General features: G+C 35.8%; 1 protein-coding gene across 1 annotated transcript in view; it reads left to right on the top strand.

The window, feature by feature from the left end:
* The window catches only part of PRKX (protein kinase X-linked), a 62,240-nt gene that overhangs the window by 14,420 nt on the left and 31,178 nt on the right, over positions 1-16,642 (top strand). The window contains exon 2 of the mRNA XM_029999043.2: positions 16,014-16,182. Within this exon, the coding sequence (XP_029854903.1) occupies positions 16,014-16,182 (169 nt within the window). The remainder of the gene's footprint in view (positions 1-16,013; positions 16,183-16,642) is intronic.

Genomic DNA, 16,642 nt, shown 5'->3' with positions numbered 1-16,642 from the left:
AATATTAGCACATTTGTGCTTGTGCACTATTTCTTTAAGAGTAAGTCCTGAATTATAAATTATATTGAAATGCTTATTCTTTAAAACGAATAATTTAAAATACATTTCTGTTAAAAGGTGTGCTGTGTCAACTATAACAGTGAGTGAACCTCTTAGTAAGCAATGATGCTACAATTTTGGAGAAAGAGTCTACAAGGGCATGACAAGTACTCTTGGCGTGTGAACTACGGCTCATGAATTCAATTAGCTGTAATTTAATCTATCCTATCAACGTGGTGTTGGATTTGCTATTCATTGCTCTCTTTGCTGCAGACTGTGAACCTGTTTTTAAATATCAGATTTGGTTCAGATAATTAATTCTGAGATTTTATGGGGTGAGAGAATGGGAGAGAGTAGAAGTGAGAAGCAACTATGGCAGTAAACAAAATAACCTGTGGTCGAGTAAATGGGTGTATGTGTATATGTATATTATATACCCATATATCTATGTATATATGGGTATATGTTGCTATGAAATTTGTGTATGATGAAGACATACATCAGATAGCAGAGTGAAATAACTGAAAATCTAAAAGAAAATATTGATTCTTATGAAAAAAGAGAGCTTGGTTTTCTTTTCAAGATCTGAGTATTAATGACTAACTGCTTTCAGTGACTGGAAAGCGAGAACACTGGGGATGTAAAAAGGGCTCTGTATGGCTGACTAGCTCATAACTGTAACTGTGATATGATGGGTTGGAAATTCTGTTTCTATTAGTGAGGTCTATCTAGTACTCTTCACTATTATTACTACTACATAATGTCCTTGATACTCTTCATGACCATACAGAGCATTATGAGGTAAGATCCAGGAAATAACTCCTCATGGCCTGTGGAATAGAGCAATTGATAAATGTTTAATGCTGAGAATAAGTTTCCATGCAGTATTCTAAATACACTATATGTAAAAATTAAAATCTTGTGTCTAGAGTAGAGGTTTGTGAGAAAGGGTGTAACCAGGTAACACTAATCATGGACTGATCAGTTTTAGATCTCAAGGTTCTGATCTCCTCATGCTTTTGACTGTCACAGACAATGGAGAGGGGGTTGGGGGGGGTGTTTTGTCGTCTTGTTAAAGCTTTGTTTTCCATTTGAGGCATTATTTAGATTAGCCGGTCCAGTTAGGATGGAGAGCTGTCCATGTGTATTGAGTCAGTGTATTGTCCAACCAGTTGTCCTGAAATGCAGTTTTTAACATCTCAATTGACTTTTCTTGTGTACACACCTTAAGTGATTTGCCACTGTACTGCTTTGGGCTTAGTCACCTCAAGTTAGTGGGTGAATCCAATTAATTGTTAGGCTGAGATTCTGCAATTTGAGGTAAGTCTTCAACACTGGGTCATTAGTAAGGATGAGATTTTATCAGCCCAAACTCAATACATGTGAAGAGTTATGCGGTCTTTTCTTCTCAATGCATTTAAAAACTGAACTAAATTTGTTTGACAGTGTTTGAAGTGCTTTCAGATTTTATGGCAAGTTCTCAGGTCTTACGGAAGGATTTGTGTAGGGTACATGCTCATGTATGTACCTACTGTTTTCCTTCTTCCGGATTTATACGGATTTTTGTCTATGGTATTGTTCAAATCCTGCAACATGAAGACGAGGTGACTTTTTTTATTTATTTTAATGGAGCCAGTCCTTGAATTGACAGACAATATTTAAGAAAGTCCTTCTCAAACAATTTAGAAATCATAAATTTGAACACAGTTGTCATCAGAAATGACACTTGATATCTGTATTTTGAAAGATTATATACAATTTAAAGAAGCATATACTGTCCCATTAATGGGACTTAGTGTTCTGCAATACAGGTTTTGATTTGCTCAGGTTTAAGCATTCTCATGCTACATATCCTGTTTTATATTAGGTATGTTTGTCATTCTGTAAAACTAGCTATCAAATAGTATAAAATGTGTCTGAAATAACTTACCTGCGTTTTGATATAAATATTCCAAGAAGTAATGAGCTTAGCATTTCTCCAGTGTTTATATTAGCTTGGAAATTCAGGAGTGAATATTGCAGCTTGGTAAGTGTAAGTTAAGGTAAGCTAAATTGTGCTCACCTGTCCAAACAAAGCATCCTTTTGGGAATCTTAAAAGCCTTGGCCTATGTATGATTGAAGCATAGGTCCTGTAGGATATTTTATTTCCCTATGTCATGGGTGTTTAATTTTGAACCTTATCCTTCTCTTTGCTCTTCATGTGACTGTGTGAAGAATTCTCTGTTTCATATTGTGACTCATGAATAATTTAAAATCTGATAAATTCTTTATTATACATATTTACTCTTTAAGTATCTTTGCTCAGGAGCAGGTTGTAGTTATTGCAAGAGATTTATTTCCATAACCTTGTATGTCAACCTTGCTTTTGGATGGGAAAAACTTTATTGTTAGGGAGTTCACCTGTATCCTTGCCTGTTTGTGACATACTGCATCTTCCCACCTGTGTTTTCAGATATATGAAGTTAGCAAACTATATTTAATGCACATGGCATTAAAATAAATGTTGTACCTTAGATGATTTTATGCTTTAAAAAAAGAAAAAAAAAAGTACAGAAATAATGTCGGGCACAAAAATGCCATCTCGTATCAGCCAAAAAGTCTAACCTTGCTGTTATAACTGTTAAGATATATGCCATAGCCTCTGAAACTTACTTTAGTGTTTACTGTAGTGACCTGTTCACCTCTTGATTTCTGTTTTCTTGTACAGTTTGTTTCTTGAGAGTCACTTTGAAAATCAAGGTTGTTTTATGAAAGGAATTTATTTGTAGGTTGTTTGGGTGTGCTCTTTCATAAATTCTCAAATGTTTTCATCCTGGTTCGTTTTTGTCCATTTAAGTAATTGTCAATGATGTACAACCTTGTCTTTAAAGTCTTACTTGTTGGCTTGGATGGGTTTCTTGGGTATGATATTCAGAGGTATAATACTGGAGAGAAACTGGATCCCAGTTTGGAGATGGGAGGGGAACGAGAGTGTGTGTATAAAACTAAAACGGGCAGTTGGCTTCTAAATGTGGAAATTTGGTAGAGTGCCTTTTTCTTATTAAGAAACCGCATCGTAAAAATAGAAAAAAACCTATCTATTCTGTGTTTCAATTGCATAGTAGGCTGAACTGAAGTTAGAAGACAGCAGAATTTTAATTGTTTAGACTTATTTTTCTGCATTATAGAGAAAAAACAGTGTAGTCGTCCATACAATCCCGAATAGCCTGAAAAATTTAAAGACCACAGTCCCTTTCTGGTAGAGTATTTAAGTGTTTACACTAAACATAACTGTTAAATTAACACTGGCATGTCTTCGTTAACATTAGGTATTAATACAGTCTTCTATCAGTAATGTAATTCCTGGGCACTACAGAGATTTTCTTCTGAAATGTTTAATTGATATTTGAGAATGGAATTTGGAGACTGACGTTTTGAAACTTAATATTTGTGCTAGTATATTTGTTCCAGTTCCTTATCAGATATAACTTTATTTGGATATTCTAGACTTACTTTCTCTTTCTTGCATGATAGCTCTTTAGGTGCAGAATATTATGTCCATTCTAGTGCCAAGCAACAGTGATTTCATCACCTTACCTCGGACAGTGTTACACTATTTTTTTTGTATAGTATAGTATGAGAGAATTTGGAAAGGTAATGAACACGTGAAGTAAATTCTAGATACATAATGCATCTTTACTCTGTAGTCTCTCAGGAATATCAGTTGATGCTGCCTTATGAATATAAACAAAGCCTTCTCTTTGAGGAATACTTTGTTCCACTCGTGAATTCTCAGTGTATTAACCCTCAACTAAAAAGAAATCCATTTGCAGTGCCTGTTCCAGATTGAAATAGTGTTTTGGGAGAAGATTCTTACTGGTTTGAAGCTTGGTTTTGTTTTGAGAGACTTCATTTACAGAAGACAGAATACAGGGTCTCAGTGGCCCAGAACACTGTTCATAGCTTACAGATGTAAAAAAATTGAGTCTTTTGGGAAGGTATTCGTTTTGCTATAGTTACAACACTTAGTCCATTGTGCATGTTATGATAAAATCTCTAGTACTCAGTACGACCCATTCAAAGCAAAGATCAAACTAAATAAAATTTTCAGAGAAGGGCTTAGTTGTATCAGAAATATTTTTCTGTTTCTGTCTACACTTGAGCTGTTATGCAATGTAAACAACAATAGTTTAAAGTACCTTCTAAGACTCTGTTGTGCTGTATAAACTTGCATGACATATGTCAGATTACAGATGATACGGGTAAATGCAAGCTTGCAAATTGGATGTGGTTTGAGCTGTGAATATTTGTAAATCTATATCTCTTCTTTCTTGTGTGTAATGTCTGTTTATTAACTATATAGGTATTTTTTAAAAAATTGCTAGATAAATGAGCTGACTTTTTAATGGCACGTTTGTGATATTGTGCCAGTAAGTTTTATTTGCGTCACAGTGCTGAAGTTGTATAGGTATCATTTGGCATAGTATTGGTGACACATATGAAGAATTTAGTGAGTTGCTAACAATTCTTTCTTTAAACCTCACAAATGTATACTTCGTTACACAAATTAGCATATTCTGTGTCAATAATTTCCACGTCATGAAATCCCACGTGCACTTATCAGACCATATAACTTCAAGGTTGGTTTCTCCTGTCTGAATGTAGACCTATACAGTGTAAATGACTATCAAACCTACATTTGTAGAATCACTTTATAATCAGCAGAGGGAAATAGGTACTTCTGAGTTCGTAAACTGGAGGTGTAAAACTGCTCAATTGAATAAAGAAGTGCCTTTTTTCCCTCTGTTGACTGGGAAAGGATTCCACCTGGCTGGTGCAAAGGTAAGCTCTGTAATAAGCGAGGAAGTTCCAGTTCAAGGTGTCTGGAGAGGCTGTTGTTTGTTTGCCTAGAAGGTGGAGAAATTCTCTCAGCTTGTGTTTGGGGTACAAACGAGCTCGTCAGTTACTGCTTGTACGCTGTTAGTCTGCAACTTTACTACTTCCATTTTTTTATATTATGAAATGACTTTTTATAAGTTCCCACCATGAATTGCAACAGGCCAAGAACAATGGCAGCCTTTCAGGACTTATATCCATTGTATCTTTTAATGTCCAACCATAAAGAGATGATGTGGAGCTATGTGGTCCTCTGTGGTGGTAATCTGTCTTTGAAAGAACTCCAGTTTGTCACTTTTCCAAAATACCAGTCTTCAAGTTTGAAGGTAGAATGCAAAGATCAAACTTTCTGATGCTTCGAGGCCTTTAGCTACTACTCAGTGGACAGGCTTTGTCTTCAGTGTGAATGTCCAGAGCTTGGGTTTTTTTTTTTTTTCTTTTGTTATCCTGAGTTAGCTCTAGGTCAGTGAAATTTAAAAAAATGAAAGTTAAAAGTCTGAGTGAAAAAAGGTTAAACTTAAACAAAACTGGAAAAGTAGGTATTGGCCGCCACTGAACTTTAATTTCACTGCTAATTTGATAGAATTTGCTTTCTGAATCTTAGCGTAAAGGCCAGGATTTCAACCTGGCCTTTCTAGCTAAATTTCAGTTTTGCTGATATGTGTCTGCGTAAATATGCAAATGTGTTTCTGGACTAGGGCCTTCTGTGCCTAATTCTGTGGTAACACACAAAATAGCAGGGAATAGGTAATCTTGAACAGTTTTCTATTAGTTGCCTATTAGCTATTTCCTGAAACACATGAGAGAACTAAAACGTGCTGAGTACATTTAAATTAAGTCAAAGTCTTTGGTCTGTCTTCATCCAAGAGCTCTTCAAAAGCATTGTAGAAATACCAAATTAAGTAATGAATAGATAATCTGTTTCAAAAGTAGTGCACAAAAAATGTATTTTTAAATATGTGAAATGTCCCCCTCGATTTGTTTCTCCTTTAGCACTACTTTAGGTGAAGATGGAAGCGAAATGTAATTGAAAGGAATGTATAAGAGGTACCAGTCCCTCAAAGGCTTCTGTCCAGCACTGGTGAAGGAGGAAATCGGTCAAGTACAAACAATGTGGCTTTTATTACATTCGTTCAGCAATAATAAGCCTTTGTACTTTAACAAGATCTTTTGGTTTGCTTTTTAAAAGGACACAGTCAAGGATATTAAGCCTGATACTTTCTTTGCATTAATATGGGACTGACTTGCATCAAGTAGTTCTTCTGGAGAAAACAAAGGAAGAAATCTGTAAGAGCTGAGTTTTGGGACAGACAAAAATATGCTCATTATGTAAAGTTCCTGGAAATGTGTAGAGGCACATATTTCTGGACTGAAAAGGAAAGTGGCTAAATCAGGTGTTAGGTACCTTCTAAGCACCCCTATTTAGCCTCACATAGTTCAGAGGGGGCTGCTGTTAAAGTTTCGACCCACACTGCTGCATGTGTGTCTGATCTTTATCAGGCTCCATTTAACTTTAACTTCTGTGGAACAAAGTCACTCTTTAAATCCTTCATGGATTATTGCATTTGTGTTTGTTTTTTAGTCATCAAAATGTTATTTTTATTTCTTTTTCTTAGATGAGAACTTGAGTTTTGGGCACAGCCGTGTTCTGTAATCGTTTGGCTAGTCAACTTTATTTTAAGGTTTTCTGTTTTCTTTGGGTATAATTGTAAGCTTTGTCCATACAGTAGTTTCGCAGCAACATATAGGACCTAATACATTCATCTGTAGTAATTGGCAGAGGAAAAGCTACTGGAACAATCTGTTAAATACCTGAACTGTGGTGTATCTTCTACAGAGGTGCTGTTTTAAACTTTTAAGACCTTAATGACTGTTTCCTTTAGTTGAAGTTACTTGCAAAAGCTAAGTCTGTCCTTGACTTTGTGACATAGCAAATTGTTTTGGGTTTTTTTTGTTGTTTTTTTTTTTTTTGTGTGGAAAACTGAACTAAATATCTCCATGCTGAATTTGAGTAAAGCAACTAGCCAAATCAGTTTTGTAAATGCTTCCTGTAAACAGGGAAACTGAAGGTGAAGATAGAAGTGCTGGCAAATGATGAGAGAGAAAGCTTTACCGCCCTCTTGGGTAAAGATTTGATTGTGGGAATTAAACCTAGCAGCAGAGATGTTTTTTCCAATTTAATATGTCCCTGCATAGGTTTTACTCACCATCTTTCTTCTTACCTTCATTGGGGGGGGGGGGGGGAAATCACTTGGAAGCACTTCTAGCTCATCATCAGAATAGAATAAGTGAAAAATGGTGTATCAATGTTTTACCGGAATTGATTCTTTATGTACTACCAGAGATAAATTGCAAGTTATTCATCCTCATAGAAAATTAGAGGTTAATCCCTTTTGGCTTAGACTGCTCATGGGGCATCCAGTTCAAACTTTTGAATGTAGTACTAATGCTAACTCAAGAAGTAGGAGCCATGTATTCACAACAGCAGACCCAAAATTAAACAGTATCTGAAGAGAGATCAGGATTCATAATTTTGGGTTATAATATAAAATGTTGCCATCATAGCTTTTTTTTTTTTTTTTTTTTTTTAAACAATCAAAAGGAATCTTGTAGCTTAAAACCGGGGATTTGAATAATGCTAGAGTGATCTTTTTGGTTTTCCTTTTCTTTGCCTGAGCTGGTTACTTTGTGATGCGTTCATGTATTATTTTGGTTTTGGTAAGCAAAAGTGTAACACACTTCAATTAAAAATAGTAACTTTTAGCCTAAATGTCCATCATTTTGTTTTAGGTTTCATTTTAAGAAAGCTTTTTCATAGTATTTTTAAACATGTAAAGAAAAAAATAATTAAAGCAATTGTAAAAGATTAACTTTGAGCACAAATCATTTACAAAGAATCCTGAATTGCTCTAAACTTTATGGGAATTTTGAGCACCAGTTAATGGACAGGAGGTGGCTGGATGTTGGGTTTTGTATGTCTGGCTTTTGTTGTTTGAGAGATTTATTTTTTTGAAAAAGCCAACACAAAAAAATCCTTCTTTTTCATATTTGCATTCCAAGAAGCTCTTGGTTAACATGCTTATTTTAATCTCTCCCTATCTGAAAGAAGCAATTCTGTGAATAGGATTGGAAAGACATTTTATAACTTTAAGAAGTCCAAAGATGGCCTATCTTGCTAGTATACTTTCTGATTTACAGATTCTCTTCCAGCTATTAAAAAGTGACACTTGTTGATAATGCTTTAATTACCTGAAATTCTTGTCAGATGAAATGGATAATTTAATGCTTTCTAGTGTTTTAACCTGGAATGTGTTGCTAGCCAGACAGGTACCTGATTCTTAGCTTAACTGTGCTTGTCTTTTAAAAGGTGATAGGTGAAGTTTTTGTCAAATTGGGTCAATACAGATTGATATGCTTTACTTTTAGCTGGGGTTTGGTATCATTTAAAATATACTGTTTCAGTAGGCCTCCAAAATTTAGTTCAGCAGAAGTAGTATAGAGCTTAGTTTCTAGGTGAAAAAGGAGTACCTCTTTAAAGGTTTCTGTTTGAGCTGTTTTTATAAAAAAACAGTTTTGCAGTTGAGGCCTATCAACACTTCATGTGCAATATTTGAATAGGTAGAAGTAGGAGTAACAGTGACTTTGCAATGTCTTATTTTCAATACAGAGGAAAAACTTTTCATCCACTCATCTGTTCATTTTTATATCAACATGTCACGAATCACAGGTAGCGGAAGGCATGGGAAGAGTTACAAAAATACCACTGAAGAATCAAGTGGGGAAATACCAGTTTCATGAGAATTTGTTCTGAAGATTGTGGATGTGAAAGTTTTGTGAAGGGACATGGACATGCATTTAAATTCAGTGTTCTAAGAGCTGTTTAGAAATGGAAAGGATTAAAGGTTATCTTATCACCAGCAAGCTGGTGACTTTCTGGTCTCATTTATTTATTATTATTTATTTGTTTATTTTTTATGGTCCCTGGTATTTCAAAATAAATAAATAAAGAATAAAAGAGAGAGGAGAAACTTTCAAGGATTCTGCTTATTTTGTTTAAAGACACCCTGATATTTACAGTATTTTTATAGAGACCCAATAAGTTGAGCCAAAAAATAATATAATATCTGGAATTAGAAGGAACTCCCGTCATGGGCGTTCTGCTGAATAGCACTTTTTGGAAATCAGGAACCTGTCTCTGAACTATGTGAAAAACAGGAAGCTTGACTGATGGGTATTAATTAGCTTGGTGATTTCTGTGTTCTTAATTCTTTAAGGATTGTAAATCAGAAAAATTTAATTGGGTGGGTCAACAGCAACTGTTGTTGACACAATTGCTTGGTATTCTCTGGCATATCAAATCTTGTGCGATGTTGAAAGAGACTATACCAAATTCCAGATTGTTAAATGTAGTTTTAGTGGTGCATTGTTATAAGCTCCCTGTATACCAAGTAAGAAGGAACTTGAAAATATGTCAGATCTTTAGAATCTGGAAGCAGCAAAGAGGTGGAATTTTTTTACAGCAGCATCTTTGAGTGAAAAGCTAGGCTGTACTTTGAACATGCATTTCTACTTTCTTTTCGACTCCAGCTGAGCTGGGATAAAGAATTAATGATACTGAGCTTTCAGTTGAAAAATGGGTTGACAAGGGATGAGTCTAGAATCCAAAACAGAAGTAAGAGAGAACCACTGCTATGCCACTGGCAATAAAATTTCTGGGACAGATAGTCTGAAAAGTGATGATGTTGCCTGGAATGTAGCGGGCATATTTCTTGCTGTGTAATATCTCACATTATTGCTAAGTAGAAAGACATTTTCTCTATCCAAGGAGTTCCTAGTGTAAACTGCATCACAGCACAATGGGTGAATGAACAAAGTCATAGAAGCAAGCTGCTCTGGCAGAGCTGCACATGGTGAACACTACACAAGGCATCTACTTTCTACGCTTTTAAGCTCTCTTAATCAGACTGTCTCCTCAGATATTTGAATATCGAAGGATATACAAAAGCTTTGCAAAAGTATGTCTGACATTTACTTCTTGTATTCAGTAGTATGAGATACGCAGTTCTAGACAGAACAATAGGCAGCCTGTAAAACCTCCTCTAAATTTCTTTATTTCTGTGGTATGTTTTTCAGGTTTAGATCAGAACCCTCTAGTGTGGTACAGAGGTATAGAAGCAGTGGTCTAAGAGTTATGGTGAGCAATCTACAGCTGGTTTGTGGAACAGTGTGAAGACACTGAATTTGAGAAGGTTGAGTGGTAGTCTGCAAGGCATTTTCAGTTGACACTGGTCTATGGGTTGAACTTAAAAATAAAAAAAACAAAAGTGAACTTGGCTACTATGATGTCCCAAATCATCATCCTCGTTCTGTGTTGCCCTGTTCGTGTGCCAACCAGGTCTTCTGTTGTAGAAGCCTACAGCTGCTTGTGTCGTGTGGTCTCCCCATATCTTTCTTTCAAGTGTTAATCTTCTGATCACCAGTCTATTTGGTCAGGCTGGTTTCCTTTGCCGTGCCACTTCTTCCCCTTCTTTGTCAAGACTTATTGACAACCCCCACTCCTCCTTGTAAGATATGTATTGCTAGGCTGTTTGAGTCCCATTCCAAGATGAGACAGAGATTAAATAGCAGACAAATTTGACATTCAATAGTGAGTTTGAAATCTGATACAATTCATTTAGTTTATCTCTGATATTTAACAGAATTAAGTCTGTTGTGCTTGTGGCTACCAATAAAGACTAACATGTGGCACAGTAGGAAACGTTTCTTCTAAGTAAATAAAAGCAAATACATCTGATGCTTTTTGTAGGCATCTGTGGAAGTCAGGACCAACCCCTTTGGGACTCAGAAAGCAGCCCTCAGGGTCATGGATCTCACATGACCTAGTTTATTCTTCATTAAAACAGATGGTATCTATCTGAGCAAGGCAAACTTGGTTTTAAGAAAGAGCTGGGGATTAAAAAGATGGGAAGCTGGAACAGCTGGGCCTAATTAATGGGAGCGAATAAAGAGGCAAACTGAGCATTAAATTAGTCACCTACATCAATAGCAAAATAGTTACTACATGACTACTCAATTGTTTTAGCTGATCAAAAGTTGCAGGATTGGTTTTCCTAGCATCAAAAGTATCTAAAATTGCATCAGAAATATTCTCACATTCTTTATTCTTTTTTACCAGGCTTCAAAGAGAGTAAAATCCTGGAAACTGGCTATGGTATTTTCGCATGGTGTTAGGGACTCCAGCTTGTTTTGTAAGACTGAGAATGCCCTTCTTGTGTTTGATACCTAGGCCAAGCTGGTCCTCTGCAGTTTTTCTGTGTGTTTAACATGAGAAGGTTACCTAATTGAGAAGGTTGCTGGCATTCCTTCAAGTTCTGCAACCACATTAAATTTGTAAAGGGATCCAAAATTTTTATTGTTTCTGTAGTAAACAGATTGTACTGGATTAGTGGTTAGTATTTTGCATGTTTTATGCTGTTTGCCCGTTTAGTCCTGGAAATCTTGAATTGTGTTGCATGTTGCAAATAGCACAGGCACTCTTCGCTTGCTTTTGTTACTGGTGGCCAGAAACCTTCTTTTGCTATATGCCTTAGCAGGGAGAAGGGGACTGCACAAATAAACTACAAATCCTCCTTTAGACCTTCTAATAACAACTGTTTTAATGAGGTATAGTTTTCTGATGTAAGCACATTTTTGCTCTAAAACTCTGGCATTATGTGCTATAATAGATACAGGTAGGGATACGCATGTGTGCCCCTGTATGTGCATAGCCATTGCTCTTCCTTCAGCAGGATAGTACTCAGTAGATCCCGGGACTCATCTAGAATGGTACACGGTCCCTGGCGTTCTCTTGGTTTGAAGTAAACATTAAATAAATGTCAGTAGAATACTGTGCAAATCTGGAAACACTGTATTTCCTTTCATTATTACGTGCAAGACGGGCAAGTACAGAATATTTCTATTTTAAGGTAATCCTAAGGAATGTTTACTTATCTGTCACAGAAGGTCAAATTTAGCCGGTTCATACAGCTGAGCTCTGAGGTGATCGAGGCAAAAAATTGAACAATTCTTTCATGAGGATTAACAGAAACTGTTTCAATAGCTTAGTGTCTCCTTCCTGGTGGGCAGAAGGCAGTGGTGCTTTGATGGAAGACTAGTAACCCTGCCTTTTTCTGCTTCCAAAAACCTGTCCTCAGATTTATGGAGCTGGGCTTCTGTCTTACACACTGCCACTTTGCTGTTTCAATTTTTTAGTTTTCTTTCCGTGAATGTGAGGGGCAGAATTTCCACCTAGTCACAACAAGAAGACCTGTTTTTATAAAACAGCTAGATTTTCTTGACTGTGCTAAACAACCATAACAACACCTTGTTGCAACATTGCATCTTGACTGTCATGTCCCATCCCATTCCTCCCTCACCACCCCCCCCCCCCCCACTCCGTTTGCAAGGAAGAGAATTTTAAAAATCTTTGCAGAAATGGCTAAAAGCATGAGCAGGAGATCCAGACCAAAAGTTTTAAAGTTTGAAGTGAGGTATTTGAATTGTAGTCATCTTTGTATGCAAACTTTATCTGGTTGTCTGAAGACTGGCTAAGCATAAAAAAAAAAAAAAAGCTCAACAATTAGTCCTGTATGTGGCTGTGCAAAGGCATAAATTAAACCCCGTTTGCATGCTTTACACAACTGGTTTTAAGTTTCAGCCAAGTTCCCCTGCTCCCCATTGTTAATGGCCCCACATGGTTAAAGTCTTTTTTTTCTTGGTTGAAAAAATATGTAGTACTCGCCATGTTTGCTCTTAGCTTCTCTTTGCAGTGAGAGGAGTTTGAACAGCTTAAATGGTGTAAGTAAATTCCAGAACATCACTATTATTTTTCTTTAGGGCTTTAAGAGAATGTATTGTTTGTCAAAAGTGCTGGAAGGCTGGTGGTTTTGTGTCTGGGTACTGTCACTACCAACTGATGTAGGCCTAATGGATTTTCTGAGAAGACTTGAATGGGAGAAAATTCATATTATGAGAACAGACATCTGAAAACAAATGTTAGATGGCTTCTTGGTCTGTATTGTCGTCTTGATTTCCATAGTTGCTTGAAATTGGGCTAAAGATGTTTGAAGAAAGACTGCAATCAGTTCAACAATAAAACTAGCTAGGGAGGTTGTATGTTCTCGCCTGTCTGTGTGGTCTTCTGGTTTTCCCGGAGGCTCTTGAGATTAGGTGCTTGCCACTATTCTGGAATAGCCTGCCAGGCTTTGCCGTTCCTGGCAGAGATGTTTTTAAAGAGGCCATGTTTCCAAAGTTAGAACTATTGCTAAATAAGTCTCCGACAGGTCCTTCTTTGAAAATGGATGGAACTTGTGATTGCTATTATTATTACTGTTACTATTTCTCAGCAGCACCATTTGTAAAGTTAGACCAATAGCATAAGGAAAAATTAAATTGTTCTAAAATAAAAATTTCTAGGAGAAGTAGAACAAGTCATGAAAAATGAGATCACTGGAGACCTAGGAATAATTAGGTATGTGTTCACTTCTGACTTTCCTGTGTGTCTATGGAAGCACTTTGTTCATACAAGTATAAAAATGCATATAAAACCAGTATTTACTTATGGGGTTGGTACTGTTAATTTCCCTGAGTCCACATTTGGAAGTCTTAAAAATTTAAGAAGATTTTTAGTTTTGGTGTGCAATACGGATATAGCTATTCTTGACAGTGTTTTTACTCAGAACTTAAATTTCAGCTCCTAATTCTGAAATAACCTAATATTTTTTGTCTATGCATTCAATATAGATGTACATAATCAGTATTTTAAGTAGCTTGAACAGATGGCTCTGCTTGGAAGCTTTTGGGCCTTTTTTTTGTTACGGGTGCTTTTACAGCAGAAGCCCATCCCCGTGCAAATAAGGTTGTTTACAGGTATAGTCATGTAATGTGACTGCATTGTTAAAGGATTTAATTGCATGATAAATTTTCCGGGGTAACCTGATGGCTTACTTCACTATAATAGCAGGCTTTATCTGAGACCTATTTGCAGTTTTTATGGTTAAAGAACTGTAACTCAGGACCGGTGGGAATGTAAAACTGCTTTGATAGAATCTTCTGTGCTTGGACAACTGTAGTCCTTGGTGGGTTTGTGTAGTGAGAAGTTTTATCTCGAAAGCTGGTTTTGAAAGCTGTATTGGTAGTGGACCTGGAAGTTCCCTAAAACTGGATTGCTGAAGTTGTTAGTTTCTAGTTTGTAATATGAGTATTTTGTTTTGGTTTTTAGTAAATGCCATGCTCTTAATATTACAAGTGACTGGAAAGAATAACTGTTAGATAAAATGTAAATGTTTTAAGTGAGAATACACATACAGAAAACAAACTTTTTTTTTAAATAAATTCTCAAGATTCTTGAACCTACCAGAGGCAAAAACTCCCTTGCTTTTTCTCCCCTCCCCAAGTAATACAGTTTTGGAAGTTCATTTTTTAGTCTTTGCCACCCACCTCTCTCTCAAAAATCTATTTCCTTTCACATACATACTCGTCTCCCTGCACCCGTTACATGTCTTACAAAATTGTCTTGTAGTATAGATTGATTGTAACAGGTCAGCACAATCTGAAATCAATTGACATACGAGTTAATAGTGCTGAAACAGGTCTATGGGCTGCCTTCTTAGGGTATGTGCAAAGAAGGGGATGATTGTTAATTTAAGTATAAGATTTTGAATTCTTTGAAAGGTGTTTCTCAACAAGAGTGACCTTTTACAAGTTAGGGAATTGGTCTGAATGCCAAGCATCCTTTATAGTGGCACATATTTCTGTCAGAGAATAGGATTAAAAATATCTGGTGTACTGTTCTAATGGCACCTAAATGGCATTGTTTAATGAGCGAAAAAACAATGAGCAACCACCCAACGAGCTGAAATGTGTGTTCATCTTCAAATGTATAACACTGTGCTGCAGTACAAATAGCAGTGTGGCTAAATGTACTGATTTTAACTTTCATTTCAAACTAAAAGAAATACTGAGTTCAGTTATGTATAATTGTCTTGAGTGCTATGCACATAAAAGGAACTTTAATGACTACTGAGAAATAGAGAAATGCATAATCCATTATTTAAAAGACAATGTTTTTATTTCCTCTTATATTTTTAAGAGTGAAATGAAAAAGGAATACATTAACTACAAAAAACGGGTGCCCGAAATCTACTGTTTCCATGTGATATAACGATGCAGCACTATAAGCAGATTTTTTTATTTGTTTTTAGAAGGGTCAGCAACTTTTAAGTACTTTTTCCCATCTCTCCCTTATCCTACTTCACCTATCTGTACACATTTAAGGGAATAATCTCCTCACCTGAATAATTGCAGACAGCTGTTCTCAGTCACTGAACCTTGGTAAATGAATATTTTGAAATTTTTTTTGTCGTCATTTTTGTATTTTCTGTACTCTTCATGTTACGAGTTCCTACATTTTAAAAACTGATTGATTTTTAGCTACCTTGTTTTAATAAATAATATATGGAAAATTAAGTAGTTTTTTGTGTTGAGGAATTAATAAATCTGTTACAATTGAACATTACATTCTTGGACAGTAACGAGATTTCTTTTTTCTTTTATGCCACACACTGTGGATATAATAAGCTGAATGCTACTTTTGAGTTTATCCCCATCCCTCTGCACCCTGTCTAAATTAAAACTGATCTCTGAAGTTTAAAACTTTTTCCCAGGCTTTCTTCTGCACTTGAGAACAGTTTTGCTTGTTTCATTTATATTGGTTATATTCGAATCTTACATATTACATACTTTTTTTTTTTTTTATACATCTCCCTTACCCTTTCTCAGGACCACTTCTCTTCTTTGCAAGAAATGCTTCCAGTACCTTTCCAAAGAGTGGCAGTATCACAATACCATTATTTTTATTAAATCAAAATCACTAAAAATTAAGAAATCCCAAGGAAAAAATGGTGTGAAAACAGGTAAAAAAAATGTAGTACTGGTATATTGATGAGAAAAAACCAAAACCAAACAAACCAGAAATTGTGTTCCTGTAGGTTTTAATTTAGTAAATTATCTTTGTTTTTTGTCTTTTTCACAATAAGTTGACTGTTCTTCAACTTTTCAGGCACAGGTACCTTTGGGCGCGTTCATCTGGTGAAGGAAAAAATGGCCAAACGTTACTTTGCACTGAAAGTAATGAGCATTCCTGATGTCATTCGACTGAAGCAAGAGCAACATGTGCACAATGAAAAGTCAGTCTTGAAAGAAGTCAACCACCCCTTTTTGATCAGATTGTGAGTTCTATTTTTTTTTAATTCATTTAACTCGTGTATAAAATGCAGTTAAGGTGTTCCAGAGTCTCACTGCAAGTTCTTAGGTACTTAACCAACACCAAGCGTTTATGTCTATTATGTAATCTAGACTAAAATAGACTTCAGACTAAAGTATTTATTACAGAAGAATCAATTTAAAATCAAGAGGCATAATTTAAACATTTAAGCAATAATTTATTATAAGCTTTACTCTGTCTGTTATTTTCATACTGCAGAAGTGAAATTTTCTTAAGTGATGGGAAAATACTAATGAAGAAATGTTAGGATTGGCTTATCAAAATGACTTCTAGAATGATTCCTGATGTTAGAATGGCAAGAAAAGAAGTATTTCTACATACATATGTCCTGTAGATACCTAGATAAAGATATAATTAGATTTAAGTATCTGCTTTTCGAAAACTTTTTTGAACTTTACGTTTGC

This window comes from Aquila chrysaetos, chromosome 23 (assembly GCF_900496995.4).
Source record: "Aquila chrysaetos chrysaetos chromosome 23, bAquChr1.4, whole genome shotgun sequence".
NCBI classification, from domain to species: Eukaryota; Metazoa; Chordata; class Aves; order Accipitriformes; family Accipitridae; genus Aquila; species Aquila chrysaetos.
The sequence above is the reverse complement of the archived record's forward strand: the minus strand, read 5'-3'. Positions and strand labels throughout refer to the sequence as shown.